The sequence below is a fragment of the Apaloderma vittatum genome, unplaced genomic scaffold, assembly GCF_000703405.1.
Source record: "Apaloderma vittatum isolate BGI_N311 unplaced genomic scaffold, ASM70340v1 scaffold6062, whole genome shotgun sequence".
Taxonomy (NCBI): domain Eukaryota; kingdom Metazoa; phylum Chordata; class Aves; order Trogoniformes; family Trogonidae; genus Apaloderma; species Apaloderma vittatum.
Genome location: NW_009705159.1, coordinates 22938 through 42172, shown reverse-complemented (window position 1 = coordinate 42172; position 19235 = coordinate 22938). Strand labels below are relative to the sequence as shown.

The window sequence follows — 19235 nt, the reverse complement described above, 5'->3', positions numbered from 1 at the left end:
GTAATTGTCTTAAAATAAAATGTCATCATTTATTAAAGTTTTAGTAGCAGTACTTAATGTTTAAGAGGATATTGGAAAGATTGCAGTGTGCTTTCCAAGTACGTTTTATCTGCTCACTGTGTTCATTCATTCTGTTTTATCAGCTCTTTTCCAAAACACCACAAACAGTTAATGCACCTTAAGAAGAACTCCGGACCTTCCTCATCTTCTTAAGTCATACCTAGATGCCACCAGTGTTTCCCATGTTAACAGTTCTGAGCATGTTTTACTATATGTGCCTTCGGCGCCGAGCTAGGACAGCAACAAGAGGAGAAATGAACAGCCGGAGGGCTATTGAATCAAACACCCGAGCCTTACCTATCAACGTCGAAATAGTTCAGTATGCCAAAGAAGTGTTGGATTTCAGCTCTCACTATGGTAGTGAAAACAGCATGTCGTATACCATGTGGAATTTAGCAGGTATTCCAAATGTGTACCCCAGTTCTGGTGACTTTACTCAGACCGCGGTCTTTCGAACTTACGGAACCTGGTGGGATCGTTGCCCGAGCGCTCGGCTGCCATTCAAGAGGACGCCTTCCACCTTCTGTAGCCAGGACTATGTGGAACTCGCTTTTGAGGAACCAGTTTATCCCACTGCAGTGCACATTCTGGAAACGTATCATCCTGGAGCTATAGTCAGGATTTTGGCATGCTCTGCAAATCCTTACTCACAAAATCCACCAGCTGAAGTAAGGTAATCTTTTTTTTAACACCTTTGTGCTTTCCTGTAAGATGGTAAAAGCTACAAATAATGCTGTTGAGCAAACTTTACTTCCTAATACTTCTCTGCATCTGACCCACTGACATTTTCTTTATTTCTGCATGTTTTTAAAACTGTGACAACGTGTTTTTACAGCAACTTCAGAGATGTGGATTTTCTGTAGGAATTAACACAGATCCCAATATCAGATGTAATTTGTGTAATGATAACTTTTATGTTGGATTTTTTATGACCAATAATTATTGAGTATGTTCAAAAATCACTTCTGAAATGCTTGTTCTGAGTCATCTTTTTGTCCATTAAGAAAAGTGAATTGTGTAGAAGAGGCTGAGGATTCACAGTTGCTGTGTCATCCTGCTTCAAGTAGCCATAAACTCTTTCTTCTCTCTGCATGCTTTAGGTTTTATGTATAGTACAATCAGACGCTGTAACTATTCATATGGAAATGAGGCCAAAAACAGAAGCATAGAACAGTCAAGCAGAAGGTGATGCCATTTGTCTGATCATTATTTTTGGTCTGATCAGAGGATATGAGCCACCCTTCATTTTTACACTTGCTTCATAGACTGAAAGACGATGATCTGATCCTCGTGATTTTCCTCATAGTAGAAATTCCTGATGAAATTCCAGTTGGGGGGGAGGAAGATGGGAACCTACAGGATGGTGAGATAAAAACACTGTTTATGAGGTTTGAAAATGTTAGTGAGGAGATGAGGCAATAGAAATGGAAGGAGGAAGAGAACAGGTAAGAGCACATATTGGGGGAAAGCATTGAGAAAAGCTATCACTATGTGCAGTCAAAATACTCTGTATAAATCAAAAAGAGATGAAACGATACAAAACCCATAAAGGAGAAGAGAACTGATAGAAGAAAGACTTAACAGACTGTATCCTGTAGCAAATAATATGCCAACAAATACTATATTAATTTAAAATGCATGCTGTGGTGTTATAAACAGTGTTAGCTTAGATGATGGGTGTTTTTTTCCGTCACCTGCTTTTTACAGATACAGCTAAGAAGCATACTTTTAGGCCTGACTTGGTATCCCATGCTTCCTGATACGAGGCCAATGATGTTTATTCAAAACCCCTAGAAAATCGACTGTCGTGTCATGTATTCAAAATCGCCAGTTAATACATTTTGTGTGGTTCTATCATCTAATGTTATTTAGTATAATTGTTTGTTTTACAGCTCTCTTATGAGTATTTATTGTATAGCTCTAAACATCTGAATTCAAGGAACGGTGATTGGTCAAACTAATAATAATAGACTACCTAACTTCAGAAGTAGAAGTGCATTTGGCACTGTAATACGGAACTTATTTATAGTATGATATGTGGTGAAGGCAGCTTTTAAGACTTTTGAACTTAGGACCTAATGTGAAATGGCTTTTGTCCAATTACTCTGTGAACATTCATTTTACTTTTTTAGGATGTAGATTTTACGTCATTATTCTAAGATGCAGCACAGATTTATGCAGAGATTATTTCTGTAGCTGTTGATAATACTGTATTAGGGTAATAGATAATGTGCTGCAGGGCAATACAAGGTTATAATTGTGAGTAAGCTAATGCTACTTTATAAAAATGCCCATTTGGTTCTTAAAACAATACACTTTTTCAGTTTTGTGTAAATTTCAAGAAATGTTAATTACAGAGAAAGTTATTCTGAGAGCTCAGAGAAGATGGAAGTGAAAATACTAATATAAAACTTCTGGGAATGTGCTTTATTATTCCTGTTGGAGTGTGGTCAGAGTGACAGCTCAGGCTTTCCCTTCATAAAAAAGGATGAAGCTTCTGAAGGACTCTGTTGTTTAATTTGTAGACAGGAGTATCTTCTGTCTACCTGGGGTTTTGATCAGAAGAAGATTGTCTCAGGGAGCCTCAGAACCAGTTGTCTGTGCTGCATCTTCAGTACTTGCATACTTCAGTACTCTTGATGATAGAGAAGTGTTAAAGGGACTTTTTTCTTTTCTTACCTGTCCTCAGCAGGACTTGTCTGTTCAGAGCTGCACATTTTGTTTGTCTCCTTTCTTCTGAAAGAGACAAACATGACTAATGCATGTTGTTCTGAAGGAAAGATGAAGGAACTCTTTCTCCACATGAGGTATGCAGTGTTTTGGCTCACCTTTATGAGGGGAATATGAAGAGTTGCAAGAATGCAGTCTCTTTTCTGCTTCAGTTCTTGGTCCCTTGTTTTCACTTCCAAAAATTGGCTGAAATGTCAGTTAAGAATTATTTTTTGGAAGATGGGATGCTGATGATAATCTCAGGTCATTCTGTGTTTAGCTGATGTTTTGGACTTGAATTGATGTAATATATTCTTCTGTTAAGAAAAGGCTGTGTCCCAAGTACTTGAAGGTCACTTAGAACCTTGTTTTCCTCTTCTATCTTGATACTTGATTTTAAGTCACCTTATTACCTAAAACCTTAAAGTACTGCTTTATCTGCTAACTCTGGATCTGTTTCTTTCTGAACACCAGTGTAGAAGGGTCAGATCGTTGGAAAGGTTCCTTTGCACGGGTTCTTACTTTGATGTAAAAAGAAGTATGAATTAGTGGTGGAGTCAAAACTATTAGGAAGAAAATGTCTGTTGAGACTGGTTTAAATGTTATGCTTAGTGGCTTATACTAGTCCAGCTGATGAATCTTTTTTTCTTTGTTTAGTATTTAAAACATCAACTTCTCTGAGACTTTGCTGTGTGCAAAGCTTCTAACCTACAAGAGGCTCTGTGAGGACTTGGTGCACTGCAGTCCTTGCTCAAGACGACTTTACATATTCTTGTAGAAAAATGGCCACAGCCCACGTAGTTGGTCAATGTGTTGCTTGCTTGATGCTTCAGTTGCATGAAAAAATGACTCAAGCAGGTATTCAGGAAAAGGTCCTTGATCATGTTCCTCTGTTGCTGGCGCATTGAATACTGCTATCAGTTACAACTTTGTATGACGCCATCTAAGATCAGCTTTATTCAAAGCCTTTTTAGAGGTGGGATCAGCTCCTGATGGAGTGGGAGTAAGCAATTGTTTTTCGCAATGGAAGGTAATAGTTCTAATGGTGAAGACATGACAGTTAATTTGAAGTTTTTCCATTATGGTTTAGCCAGCTTCCAGCAGTTTGAGGAGTCTCTGTCCTCTCGTATCTTTTGCTGCTTTAAACACAGAGACAGTACATCATTCTCCCTTGCATAAAAAAAAAGTCACAGAAACTGCTGTCTTTACACATGGAGACCTTTTGTGCTTTTCATTAGTACCACTCACACCTTTACTGGTGAGAAGTGTTTGGTAATTTCTTGGACTATACCAGCGTATGTTAATATCCATTTACAAACTCATTACATGAATTACTCAAGCACAGAAAATCCAAGCAAAAAATAATAGTCTGAGGTTAAAAGAATTTTGTAGCATATAGTCTGGGGTTTTATGTGGTGAAGAAATACTTCCCTTTTTGTATTGTTTTGTGCTGTGATTTTTATACTAGTGTAGCCTTGAGGCTTTGTATTGTTGTGCACATTTTGTGTACTTAAGATTTGGTGGCAATGGGTCCTTCCTTGGCCAGTGGGAGGGGCAGAGCTCCACAGAGGTGTGACAGGGACACTGCACCCAGTAGTGACATGAGCTGAACCCAGCCAAGAGAATTTTCAGTGTGTGAGATCGATGAATAAGATGCGGCTAGCCTCTGTGAAAATGTTTTCTTTCTTTTTTGTTTTTCCTCCTCATTTACCCAAAAGGCTTATTCCTGGCAATTCCCTAATGGCTTCTTCAGTGTCAGCCCTTTTTGAAATATTTTGATTCTCCTAATAGTTAGCTGCTGTCAGACAGGAAGAGTTTGTGTGTGTTTAAATGGGAGCTTTCAAGTCAGAAATAATTTTTTTCAGAAGTTTTTTCAACTTTCTTCTTTTACGAAAATAACTTTGCTTTTTTAAATTCGGAATATAAAAGAAAAGAAAGGGTCCCTGTTCTTCTTCTGTCATGGTCTTTTTTTAACTTAATTTGACAGTTTCTCTTATCTCGTATACGTTACAGTGACACCACATATTCATGTGCTTTTATAAAAGCTCAAAACCAGAGATTCCTAACTAGTCTGGAATGCGTGGCAGTGCTTGGGGTGATGTTTCGTAGCGTATGTCCTTGCTGCTATGCAGTGATTGCTTTCTTAGAAGATTGGAGATTGCTTTGTGATTATTTTTTTCTTGTTTTCCACAGATAAAGTCTAACACTGATTAGATTGTTTCTCACAGGTGAGATACTATGATCATTTGACTGGCTGGGAGCAGTTCAATTCTTGTGTATTCCTGCCATTTATTTCTATTTAATTTAATTTGTTTCATGTGTTTAGATTTTGCTAGATACTCTTTTGAGCGAAATTCAGAGTTTGACTTGTAGATGAACAGCTTGGCTCAGTATTTCGTAGTTTAGCTGCATTTGCGGTGTGCAGAGTTCTTTCTGAAAGTCTTGAAGCCTATGGATACAGAAGCTGCTGCAACCAGAAGAGCAGGCTAAGAAAGACGGACGAAGTGAAAGGCTTCCTCTCCTTCCGTTAGGAAGTTCATTGTATTTAGGCAATACAGTGCTTGTCCAAGTCAGAATGTTGCAGATTTGTTTGCTGGCAGCCAGGATAGGGCCCAAAATGTTTAACGAAGAAATATCCTCCCTTCTGATAAAAAGAGTGAAACCAGGAAGGCAGTGTACCGAATGTAAAATGTCGTGAGTCTCTTGCTTGTAGAGAGAGGCATTCAGATGGTTCTTTCACTTTCTTTTGTTCCCTGTGAATCTCAGATGAAGGCACCCAAAACACAGCTGATACTGCACACTAATGTGTTGATGGTAAGAGACCTTCAGGGCTGTATCTCACCTATGTGCAACACGCAACTTAAATTCTAGCTATTTGCATCTTTACTTACAACTTGTTTTGACATCTTCAGGGAAACAGCTTTTTCTTGTCCAGATGACTGTCACAGAAGAATAAATTCTGGATTCATGGGACATCATTTTTGAGAAAGCCAGAAAAAGCTCATATGGACAGGGCAGTTACTTGAATTATCTTTTGCTATTTTAAATGCCCTGAGCATTCTTGGAGCCCTATCCAGGGTATTTCAGAGTTGAACTCTCAAAACAGAACTGAAAATCTGCATGTATTCCCTCATACTAATTAGAATGCTGTGAACTTTGCTTAGCGCCTTGATCTGAATGGTTCAAAAATTGGTCTCATGACCAGTCTTCCCTGCATTTTGTGTTTAGGAACTCATGGCTGGGGCCAGGGGTGCACTTTCCAGGTGATATTCAAACTAGCATGCTGAAGCGTCTGTGGCGTGTTAGCAGGCAGGAGACACTTTCTTGTAGGTCGCCTACAGATTATTTAGAGAGTGCTTGTTTGGATAAGAGCAGACGGGATGTATTACAGTCACATATCATGATTATAATTGTTGCAGATATTGCACTTTCGGCAAAGGTGTGGTTTCCTTATGTTCTCCTTGTTGGTCAGTCTGAAATTTTCCCTTCTTTTGGCTTTTAACAGAGCTATAGGTTTCTTGGGACAGGGCATTTGTTCTTTGTGCTTGAATCACCGGTGCTTTATTCACTTTCTACACCAATCTCAGTTTTTCAATGCAAGAAATCTCAGCAGATTGCAGGCAAAGTTTAATCTTGTCTCACTGGAGAGAAATCTGATTACCTAGGAGCCACTTTTCCAGAGAATCTTTGTTATTATATATTTTCTGCAGAACTAACTAGGTCTACTCAGGTGTCATCTTAGCCATCAAAAAGCTTTCCAACAGCATTAGGTCAATAAAAGGATTAAACAAGCATTAAATATGTGCTCTCATTTGACACAAACCTTGCAAGTACATTTCTCAGCCTAAAAATCAGTACACTGTATTTTCCTTCACAATAAGGAAAGCAGAATTTATTTATTTTTTTTTCCCACCACATAGTGTTTGGAGTTTTTAGTATTGGAAATTTGAGCAGAATGAGTTTTTAGTGATTTTAGTGAGGTAGACAGAAATCTAATGGTAAAACTGAGTCCATTAAAGCTGAATGGATTAAAGTCCTAATTTTCTTCATTACTAGAGAAAATAATGCAGGTGTTAGTGCATCTCATTCAGGCTTTGTGTGCATTGTGAAGACTGAGACTTTCTCAGCCCATTGCTGGTGAAACCTTACCAAAGCAGTCTCACTGCAACATCTTTGATCAGCTGTTACTGTTTATCTACAAGACTTGAGGACAAATAGTGACCTCCCTTCCGTCATTTGGTTCTGCTTGAGTTTTTTTGAGAGCTATCTAGTTAACTCAAAGGGAGGAGAGAGGAAAATTCCTCTGACTTCTTTACAGGTATTTGTTGGGGTTCAGTTTCTCTTTATTTGGGGTTAAATAGTTTATTGAGACTCTTAACCGTGTAACAGATGCAGGCAACCTTATTAGGGACCTTACCAACCTTATTGGTACACATCCTCAAACCAGGGCTGTCAAAATGCCTTTCTTCTACGGGATTTTGAAGTGGATGACCACAGCAAAAAAAAATATAAATGTTCCAGAACAGAGGAAATGCAGTTTTTCACTGAAGCGCCTTGGAAATTTAAACATTTTTGATCCAGCTGTGGAGTCTTCACCCCCATTCAGATTATGCCTAGCCCATTTAAGTGTTAAACTGCTGATCCTTGATGAGGACATCGCTGCCGTTTGCAGTAATGAGTGTATTGAGAGTATGCTTACACTCGGGAAATACTTACCAGCCCTGAGTCAGAGCAGTTGTCATTGCCTGCTCGTGTGTGTGGTGCCACCAAGGCAGAAAGACCATCAAATCAACTGGTGATAGACTTGAGGTTTTCCAGTTAAACCAAGAGCTAACTCCTTTAAGTCAGGTTTGTGGGCTGAAAAGAAAACAGTATGACAAGGACAGTGGAAAATAGTCACCAGTCTTGTTCATCAGCACTTGATATGTAATGTGGAGTTTCACAAGATTTGTAAAGTCATGCTACGTGTCTTTCTTTTTTCTCTAGTTTATTACAGAGACTGGAAACTAGAGACAGCGCTTCTGAAGGAGGTTATTGCTCTGCAGTTTGATGAACCTAGACCTCTAGATGCATTATTTTTTTCCAGAGGTCTGCTACTGGAATACAAGCTTCTCTCCAGGGCACCAAGGAGAAATCAATAAGTGGGACACGTTCTGTTAAAAGCTGATGGTCCAACGTGTGCTAAATTAGTGAAAAAGTAGCCTTGAATTTCCCTAGGGACCATATGAGTGGGTATATGAAAGTGTGTAAGCAAAATGTCAGCTGGTGATCTGGATGTATTCAAGAAAGGTCATGTGCACTGCTAACATTAAGTGTTTGCTTAGGGAATCGACCTGTGTGAGAGGGACGGGTGGGACTGTATCAGTTAGCTTTTGCCATGAGTTGACATTCATTTCCTAGATGAATGAGATCTTCTCTTATTATGAAGTCCCTTTTATAAAAACTGTTAACCTTAGGGTAGAGTTGTCCGCTATTCTACATTGATACTTTCTGATATGCCATATATTCACCAGTCCTGCATGTTTGTTTTTATTTCATGACTTTTTTTTTTTTTCCCTTTTGACAGAAGACTTCTGCAGGCCTCCCATTCTACTGTAAGGTATTGTGGAGAGCAGCATGTAGGATAGGAAAATTTATCTATGCTTACTTGAAAACGTCCATTGTGGAATGGAAGTTTCAGCCGATATGGATAAATTTTCCTATCCTTGAAACAGTAGCAAATATCAAGCTTGTAAGCCTTATTTTATACTACATGCTATGTTTTAATGTAAATTCTTACACGTGTTTTGCTTTCTGTCATGATGGGTGAAGTGTAAGGATTTGATTCTGGAAAATAAAGCATATTTGACTTTTTTTTTAAAATTCATTTTTTTCCCTCTGTGTGATCTGCAGTATCTGTCAGTGTTGAGCAATACTTGTAAGTTCAGGGTAGGGGAAGCCCATATGTCGAAATGCCAGGGAGTAGATACAGTGTTTCTGAGACCCATGTGACAAGATGAGTAGCCTGAGAGAAATTCTTGAAGCTGGGACTATCATGATCAGAAAGATGCAGAAGTGTCTGGATTATGCCTGTGGGATGCGTACTCTTCAAGGGAATAGCAGCAGTGGCTGGCGAAGGCTTCCTTCTTTAGGAATTAGCTAAAAAAGATGAGCATCAGTGACTGAAAGACCTCTAAAACCCATTCACTGTATGAGGACACTTGCAGATGTAAAGAACATGTTTCTGTTTTCAGGCCTTTTGGCATGTTTGGGAGCTCTGAAGAGTTAATGAATATAAGACTTGATTCTCCAGATTATTCAACTGGTGGCAGGTTTCACTGTCATTTACTGGAGGAGATTTGAGGTCTGTGTGTGAAAGTAGGGATGTATGTGTGGAAGTTCTGTGCATGCCCTGAACCTCCTGTCACTGGACCAAAGAGGAAAAAACTTTTCAGTTTAGCGGTTTGGAAATTCTAATGTTTTTTTGAAAAGGACATTTAAAAAAATTACTTGAAGATTCTATTTTCTCTGGTAATTTGACAGTGAATTACTTTTAAAAGGAGTAGTTTGCTTGCCTAGATGGATAAAGTTTCAATTGTTTGTTTTTTTTAATAATTTGTAATGCTGCAATTTGAACAGAGTTGGTGTTAAAGAGTCAAGGGAAATGAGAGGTCATCTGACTGTGTATTTGGCTTACATGACGAGACTGTTCCCTGCATACTTACACTAACACACCGTCGTTGTAAAGACATCTTTAATCCATTTGTTGCGATTACTTTACCTGTGAAATGTTAGAACAACTTGTGTGTGAATAACTGTACTCTAACACAAATGCATGACTCTGAGTATACACCTTCTTTTGTAGTTAGCAATACAGAGAAAATATACTAAGGTCATGAATTAGTGTTCTCTGTTTATTTCATCCTTAGGATATTTACCAAATCTGGGGAAAAGAAAGTTTTCATTGTCTTTTCAACCATGTTTCTCACTTGTTAAATAAATACTTCTGACAGAGAAGCACTCTTACTATGTTCAGGAATTGCTTTAGTAACTTTGGTTTTAATCTCTTTGCTGTCTGTGTGTGTAATTTTTCTTTCACAGATGGGAAATCCTTTGGTCCGAGGCACCTGTGAGGGTGGACGGTCCTCAGGCTCGGCAATTCACACCTTGTATCAAACAGATAAACTTTCCCACAAACTTAATCCGACTAGAAGTGAACAGTTCTCTTCTGGACTATTACACTGAATTGGATGCAGTAGTACTACATGGCGTAAAAGAGAGGCCTGTGCTTTCACTTAAGACTTCAATGATTGACATGAATGATATTGATGAAGATGAGGATGAAGAAAAGTATGGCTGTGGAATGGACACACTTAATAAACAGTTCAGCATTGTTACTCTCAGGGAGTGGCCAACCAATGGATATTTTGATAAACTGCCTTATGAGGTACGAAAAGCATGTTTATGTGCAATGTATTTATTATTAAGGGTGTAAAGGTGCTTTATAAAGTACTGGTCAAAATTGTTTTTTTTCCAGTTAGAGTTCCTTGCATTCTTTTGTGAATCTGTTGCAGTTTTGAATCACGGTGCAGGTAAAAAGTGTTAGAGCTGCACTTCTGTACACTGTCTTGTTTTGTTGTTTAGCGCAGAAAACAGTTGTGAGGAATCTACTCTTCTCAGATGCCCTGGCAGTGGGGAAGTGTGCTTGGAGTTGGTCTAGATGTTTTATTTCCTGTAAGTTCCAGTATAAAGAGGTAGTGAAGTAGGATTGCTGAATATTGTGTGCAGGCCGGGAAATTCTCAATGGGGTGTAGCTGTATATGGAGACTGGTACCCTAGTTAGAGTAAGAACATGGAAATGAAGTAATTGTCTTCACCTCTCCTGAAATAAACTGGGTTTGCACATAGTGGGAGGGAGTCTTTACTAGTCAGTCAGATCTCTGGATTTGGACAGAAACGTGCTTGTTCCTGCTCTTCAGTCTTTGCAGTCTGGTGGAAGAAATGTTTGTTCACTGTGGTAACTCATTAAATGCTCAGAGCACTTGTGGCTTGAATCAGATTCACTTTTGAAGGCAAAAGGAGAATGCTGAGAGATGCACTCACTGATTGCAGGGCATGTTCAGAAACATGTGATGTAGTCAAATATTATTTTGGGTTTGTCACATATTTTATCTCTAAGTACCCCAGTTTGGCATGTGAAGACTATGATTGGGTGACCATGGGCCCCAGTAACCTACAGAAGGCTACTGTGCTTGTGAAGAGAAAAGAAAATTTAACAGCTCTGTCTTTCTCCTGTGTATTTATCTTCTTCTTCAGTTCTTGAGTTTGGGTTTTTTTCTTGTTGTTGTTGTTTCTGCAGTGGGTTACTGAATGAGGATACTAACTTCATCCTGAGTTAGCTCTAGTGGTGTGGTTTTTTCCCCCAGAGTCCATATAGTGCTTAATATATTTTACTGTCAGCACTAATGTATCGGTAATGAAGTACTTTGCGTACACAAAGATGTAGTTAATTCGAGAACATCTTACGATGTATAGCTGTTTGAAAATATGTTGGTTTTAGTTGTTCAATTTTTAGGGAAAACTTGAGTTAAATCTCAGAAGTGCTATTAGAAAAGGATTGATGCATTGATTTGTAGTGTAGTGGGCTACCAGAGAGATTGATTAATCTCTTTTCTGTTCCACATGATTATGCATATTAATTTTATAGTTTAGGAAGCATTTGACCTGTTACTTCTTACGAACTTCCGCCTCCATGTACATGTATTGTGCTTTTCTGCTTTTCTGTTTGTGTACTAGCTTCCTTTTTTATCCATTTTTTAACATGTTTGGTTTCATGAATGCATTTATATAGTCTATCAATACCAAGCACTTTTTTTTTCTTCTGCTTTGATTTGAAGACATTGAAAATACTGGTGAAATATTCATCAGAAAACTACAAAAGACTATTTCTGGACTGGTTTTGTGACTGCAGAATTCCCAGTCTTCTATTTTCTTAATCCACTTGGAAAGTTTGGTTATCAGAACAACAAAAATGTACTTTGTAGTATGACTTTTTTAATCCCATCAGATATGGGAATAGTACTCTGCAGGCTGTCTTCAAGACTGACAAGTGTCAGATTTTCCTGGGAAGTGTTTGAACCTTATAATGATGTAAGGCAACTGCTGACTCCTTCCAGCTTTGATTGATAAATTACGTGAAAAATTGCATTGTTTTATACCTTCATGTAGATTGTGAGCATGTAACTGTCTGAAGTCTTCATACATGTGCCTATTCCTTATTTGAACTGTTTCAGGCTTTTTCATCCTACCTTCCATAATTCACGAAATACACAGGCTGGATTGTCTTCGAAGCTAATCTAAAAGTAGGCAGCAGTTTCTTCAGCCTCTGTTTTCCCTTCATTGTCTTTCTGAAATTTCCGAAGACTATTCTTTCATAGGCTGTGTTGTTCCTCAGAAAGACACTAGGAATGCTTTGCTGCAGTATGACCTCTAAAAACATTGTAAAAGTCTAGATTGTTCCTGCCAACAAAAGAGAAAAATGCTCGACTCCTGAGGCGCAGACTTTCCCAGAAGAAAGTGTGAAATCTTGGATCATCTAGGTGAGAGAATTCTCCTTCTCTGTTCATGGATGGTGTTAACCAGCCCTTGGTAGCTGTGAAGCACTTGTACTATCATCTGTTCTCCAGAATTACGTTAAAATTGAGGAAGGATTTTCTAGGAGACATTTCATGTCCTTGTCTTTCTTCCCAGTTATCTTTGACTATCTCGTGCTGTTTGAAAAGTGAAAGGAGTAAGGCTTTAATCTTACTTTGCTTTGCAGAAATCTTTCAGACCTGTAGGCTGGAACAAGTGAAAAGCCTTTGAGAAAGGTGACAAATACCTGCCATGGCATACAGACCTGTGTGCAGTTTGAGACTCACCGAGATATGTCAGGCACCAAGAATCTAGCTTTTGTTCTCCAGAGAGGAGAGTCAGGAGAAATCCTATGTGCTGTGGTCCAAAAGATATTTATAATATGAATTTTGATATAAAAAGATATAAATGACAACTTTGTCATTCTGTGAAGCCAGTTTTCCCTGAAGCTGCCTACAAGATTCGTGAGGTGTTCATGTCTACTGGGGAAGTGAGTTTCACCGCTAAATGTGGATTTGGCACCTATGTTCTAGGAAAACAGGTCTTGAATGTAAGATCTGCATTCCTTAAATGATAACTTAGCTAGAAGAGTTGCAGCAAATAAGCAGGAGCCCTTTCTTCCCTCAACAGTAAACTTCCTACATCTTTCCAGATCAAGTATTTGTAGGTTTTCAGATAATCAGCAAAATTTTATGCCTCTCTCAGAGAAGAGCAACTCATAAGGGTCTTATAAGCTTTTTTAACAGCTTATAACCATATGGCATAAGATTCCCTTCAGATAATAGCCAATATACTGCCAGTTGCTATAGCAGACTAGGCTCTGAGCAGTGGCACATGGAGAAGATCTCTCCAGCTTTAGTCCTCCTGGAATGTTTATTATTTGATTATGCAATCCATCAGTAAGATCCTTTTCTGTTCTTTGACTCGAGACGGGGCTTAAAATCTTTACAGCTTTTCATGATCGAGAAGATCACAGCCTATAGCCTGGTGATCTGAAGCCCACTCCACCAAAGCATGTTATGCAAGTAGAATAAAGAAAAGAGAGCCTGAAGTTGTTATGTTTTGTGGAACAGTTCCAAGATCCACTATTGATGTGTATGCATTTGCTGGTGCAAGCCATAGGATCATGCAGCTAGGGACTGTGTTTTCTTAAACTGTGCTGAGGAATGTCAAAAGCCTTAGAATACCATCTTCTTCCTGCCTTCTCTCTTTGCCTTTTTGTGCCCATAGCCTTTGTCCTTTACCCGAGTGTGTCTTCGTGTCAGCTCTAATTAATTAGAGTCTAAGCTGTGGGGGCTCTAAGCTGCAGAATGAAAAAGTTGCACATCATTCATTTGCTTGTTTCCGAATGAGTGGTTTGCATAGGCCAACATATTTTCATATTGGAGGGACTCATGCTGAGAAACTAAAAGAGGAAATTTGTAGAAGTGCAGATGTCCTAGGTTTGACCAGCATCCGAGCATTATTGTCTGAGCAAATCGAGTTCTGCATTTTTGTGCTCTAGCCACAGAAAGTATTTTATTAAGTATAAATGGTTGCTGCTTGCTGTTACTCAGCAAAAACGTTTTAAAAAACTGGAGGAACTTTTGGGTAGATAAGTACTATTAGGAGCCTCACCACTGGTAAAGTTTTACCCCATGTATTGAGGAGTGTGATTAAGGTCTTGTCTGAGCTTGTAGGCAAATGTTGTACTGGGTGAGATGTCCTTTTTTAAGATGTTATATTTTTAATTGATAATTCAAAAGTATGTGTAAGTTGCTGCAATCGGGGATGATGGGACTATGGTGATGGTAAACCACACATAGATCAATTATGAATCAGGATCTTTTTTTTCTGTTTGTTGAATTGTTCCAAATCATGATTGATTTTGGAGGTTTACACTCTAGTGGATGTAGATCTCACCGCATCTCTAAAGCTGACATGTGCCACATCTGTCCTGGAAATAGGAGATCCATCATAGCCTAGAAAGGTGTCAAGTGTCCTACAAATTGTATTTTGTTTTCCTCTTTATACTCCTTTGTACTGTTTTTTGGTAATCTTTGTTTTTATTGATCGATTTACAAGAAAGTGCAAAACAATAACGATTGCCATAATTTTTCATAAATGCAGAGTAAAACCAATTGTTTGCAAGAAACTGTGCTATGAAATTAGTTTTCAAAGCAGATGTTCCATTCTGCAGCACTCTTGGAATCACCATAAACAGAGTGTAGCACACCATATCACATACTCGTTATGGTATCAAATGGTACTTTATGCTAGGATACACCCAAATAAAAAGTGAATTTCTGGCAGACGCCAGACTCCAGAATAAAGGTGATTAATGGTTATTAGCCTGTATGTGTGGAACTTTTTATCTTCATATCTTAATGTTCTAGTAGTGATATTTCATTATATTTTTTCCTTCTAGGTATTACAAAATAGCACAATTTCAGTAAAAAATAAAGGAGGATTATTTTTTTCTGATTAAGACATTCATGTAGTAAGAGATTTCGTCTCAAGTGTGGAAGGGTTGCAACGTCCTCTATGTTAAGAAATAGAATAGAATCTTAGTATCATAGAATGCTTCTATGATTCTGTTCTCTTTCATAATAGAATTTTCATAGAATCATAGACTGGCTCAGGCTGGAAGGGACCTTAGAGATCATTGAATCCAACCTCCCTGTCATGGGCAGGGACGCCAGTTTTATAAATCTACGCATTGAATACTCATTGAAGTCATCAGTTAGGGCAAAGGGATGTTGGTGAAGCATTTATGTTTTCATTCACCATTAACTTTTCTGCTCAAGAGTAACAAAATAATTTTTTTTCATTGAAAAGGATTTGTACTTTTTTTTTTTTTTATCAGACTTGGTTGTGCCACATCAATTGTAACCATAAAGATAGCTAACTGCAACCTTAACCTTTGCTGAGGTCTCTGCTCTAGAAAACTTACTAAATAAGCATTGGAAAAATCCGAGGGAAAAGGCATTCTTAAAATAGATATTTAGGTGACTTACAGAGTGTGGAATAGCTGAAAGATAGCAAGATAGTTTGAAGCTGTCTTTCAGAAGATTGAAAATTATTTCCAGTGAATTTATGGTCTTAGAAAAATGTTTAGGTATCTACTATTAGAAGGAAGGGGGAAGGCTTGAAATCAGGCTTGTGAGAAGGTGGAGTATATGCAAACACTGTATTTTGGTGTTGGAGTTGAAGTTAAATTTTTTGAAGAGTCGTATATAGTGGTTGAAATCCAAATGCTAAATCTGGAGCTGAGTAGGAAGTAACATTTTTCGTTTTGCAGGAAGTTGGATTGTTTTCTTATTTCTTCTCTTCCAAAAGTGAAGGGGGAGGAGGTGGCGCCGAAGCTAGCTGCATAATAAAGTGGTACATTGGAAGTACAATCTGTTTGGATCTCACAAAAAGCTTCATTTTCATTTTATGTCAAGCATTTTATTCTGAATTTTGGCGATTTTGTCTTACAAGTCGTTATAAGACATTAAAATGGAACACTGGTATTTTGAAAGGGCCATAGGACTCTCTTCAGTTTAAGCTGGTTTGTGGGTTGGTTTGTTTTTTTTAAATTTACACTGATTCATTTCAGTGAGTTATTGTTTCCCACTGTGCTTCAAAACAATTAGTCAATTTTAGTTACGTAACTTGAATGCAGGTACTTACAGCTGTTAAAGACAGCCCTGATCAACAGTAATTTTTAGATTTTGTTTTTTAACTGCCTTTTCCCAGAGTTTTGAAGCTAAAGGAGTTTCTTGTTGATTGTTTTTGTTATTTCCTGAAGTGAGTATTTATGTGTGTGTTGATCTTTCTTTAGAAAGGAAAAAAGAGGATGATAGGAGAAGAGGGATATTTCTTAATTTCTGAGTGTGAGATAAGTCACTACAAAAACATGCATAGTGTTGGTGATTATTCTGATCCGGTCTGATAAAGGTAAAAAGGAGTTTCGCCTTTCAGATTTGACTCTAACATACAACAAAATGCTCTCCGAAGTATTACAGCAAGGAGGAGACTACTTTGTAAAAAACGATTTGAATATGTTGAATTTTTTACTGAGTTGCATAGTCCAGCATGGGTGGGAGCAGATACCAGGTAGAAGACAAACCACTGATTTTAAAGCAGGGAGCAGAGGAATACACCTGAAATCGGTTCATTTGAAACTGGGACAGGCTATTGTTTTTTCCATGTACTCTGCAAATATGCTGCCATCTTAAAAACCAAATCCAGAGAAGAAAGAGGATGCCAAGTCAGTGTTCTGATCAACGGCAGTGCAGACATTGTGAAAGGAAATATGTAAACATGGTGTTTACATATATATCACTGTTTAAATTAGCATGGGTAAAGAAAGTTCTAATTTGAAAGCTTCCTGGCGCTTTCGTATGCTGATCTGCTTTTTCCTTTCTTGTTTAATATGTTGTCAAATTGCGAAGGCAGTGGGGTCCTATTTCATAGTTAATCAACAATTTGAGATGTTACTTTTAAGTAAAAGGTTTAATTTTTCTCTGAAGTTAGAACCTCTTTTTCTATTCCTTTGCAATTTCCCCTTAACATTTCAAGTGCTGTATGACCATCTGTGACTTTTTTTTCTGTTTTTAATATAGCTCATCCAGTTGATTTTGAGTCACCTTACAGTACCAGACCTGTGTAGACTAGCGCAAACTTGTAAGCTACTGTATCAACATTGCTGTGATCCACTACAGTACATTCATCTCAGTTTACAACCTTACTGGGCAAGAATTAATGATACATCTCTGGAATACCTACAGTCTCGCTGCACTCTCATCCAGTGGCTGAATTTATCTTGGACTGGAAACAGGGGAGCCATCTCTGTTTCTGGATTTAGCAGGTCAGTGCTTAAATGTACGAAAGTATTTTGACAAGCTCGCTTTGCAGAGCTGCTGAACAGTAGTTTCACTAAGTATTGGATACCTTATTAAAAGACAAGATATCTCTTTGATTTATTATAAGGGGTGTGATTGTTATGACGAAGAGAAAAAAAACCAGCGAAAACAGTAAGAGATGCTAGATACAGCAGCAGAAGTCCGTTTCAATATGTAGAGCCTGCATGTGCCAAACTGCCTGTGACTGAAAGGCTTCTTCCAGGAGGAGCTGGTGCTTTGCTTTCTCCTGGGCTTCTAAAAGACTCCACGAGAACCAAGCTGTCAGAAGTCCGTCTCCTGAAGAAAACGTTTGCAGTTGTTCTATGTACAGATGAGTCATCAGTAGGGCTGTGGTATTAGCGTGGCTGCAATAATAAACTGATTACAGTGCATGCTTACAAGGTATGGGCCCTAAGTAATCACTGAAGTGCAATGTAAATGCAAATATTTTCATAAAAATGATTTAAAGCATTAGCTCTGTTGGGAAACAGTGGGTTTGCGTGTGCATCTTCCACTGAGCTGAAAATATGACTGTGCTGTAGGTCATTAAAATAGCAAATTTGCAGAGATTCTTCTCTGTATAACAGCCGTGTTCTCTGCTTTCTTAACATATCATTTCTTGCTTCTTTGCTCGTTTGCATTAGTTAAACACCATTTATCAATGCATTTCATTTAAGCAAAAATTGCTGCTTCAACTAAGAGGTAATCAGCAATGGCAGGTGAAAGCGCAACTTGACTGATAAGAAACAGAAATACTAAATATATCTAAAAAAAAGTTGTCCTAACTCTCATTTGTTTTCTGAATAAAAAGGTTAAATCAAGAATTCAAACATTTTCTTTCCTTTGGTGCCTGGGTGCCTTCCCTGGGGAAATAAAGTAATTTGAAGAAATAATTTGTCAAGATGAGAATGTTGCTTCCTTTTTTTTCCTGACCTTCCAGTATAATCCAAGAGCCCTGTGTTCATTTGTGCTTGCTGGTAGAAAAAGGAGATAGACATCAGCTAGTTGTTGAATAGGGTGCAGACATTTCCTCTAAATTTGGATTTCATATTACGTACGTTATGCAGAGGATAAATATGCAAGCTTTAATTGAGAATTCAAGTCTGAAATCAGGAAGTACTTGCTTTCTGATGCTTAGCTCTTAAATCTTCATGATAATTTTTAAAAAATTTTCGTTTTTTTTTTTTTTGAACATGCAGTACTACTAAAATTTTTTGTAGTCTTGAAAGAAATGAATATCCAAATTCAGAGTATTACAAACTTTGCGGTTCTGGCATTTCTACTTCCTCTTAGTTGAAAATTACCGTATTGCTAGTTACCTTTTTTTTTCCTGCAGTGCTGAACTATGTACAGCACTTATGTGTAGTCAGCATTTCTAAAATAATAAATATTCGTTGTTTGACTGTTAATCTGTATTCACTTTAATGTTTCATGTTTATTAGTAACAAGGGGGGAGTGTTCTTGGACATTGACACAATTGTGAAGTTATCTATTCCTAGGAAAAAGTATTTCTTGAAAGGGATACATCCAGTCTGGGAGTGGAAGATGCAGTTCAGTCGTAAAATATCGAAACAAAATTGTAAGCTAAGTGATTTTCAGGTGTGACTTCTCAGAATTTGATTCTGAATGGAAAAGGATCTCCACTAGGCTGGGTTTTGAAAGTTTTCTTTTTCCTAATACAGAAATAATTTTGAAACTCTGTTTGGAGAAGTGCTTTTTTTCTAGTAAAATTGCCAAACAAAAATTTTCCTTTTGACATTCTTCATGAGAACAGTTGTGAAATTTTTTGGGCTCCAGGAAAGGAAAACCTGCTGCTCGTTTGCTATGGAAGTATCTATTAATATAGGAGACTTAGTAGAACAACACTTGCTTTTCAAAATCTTTATCGTAACTTTCTTTCAAAAAAGTATCTTCCTAGTAAGAGATACTGTTCCTCAAAGAAGAAATCTATCAAGTTATGTCTCAATTCTGTTGCCTTGGCTGTCG

General features: G+C 37.9%; 1 protein-coding gene across 1 annotated transcript in view; it reads left to right on the top strand.

The window, feature by feature from the left end:
- Positions 1-224: 224 nt before the first annotated feature.
- FBXL4 (F-box and leucine-rich repeat protein 4) overlaps positions 225-19235 on the top strand; it is a 40206-nt gene continuing 21195 nt past the window's right edge. Inside the window, exons 1-3 of the mRNA XM_009865283.1 lie at positions 225-733; positions 9850-10195; positions 16971-17215. Of these exons, the coding sequence (XP_009863585.1) occupies positions 225-733; positions 9850-10195; positions 16971-17215 (1100 nt within the window). The remainder of the gene's footprint in view (positions 734-9849; positions 10196-16970; positions 17216-19235) is intronic.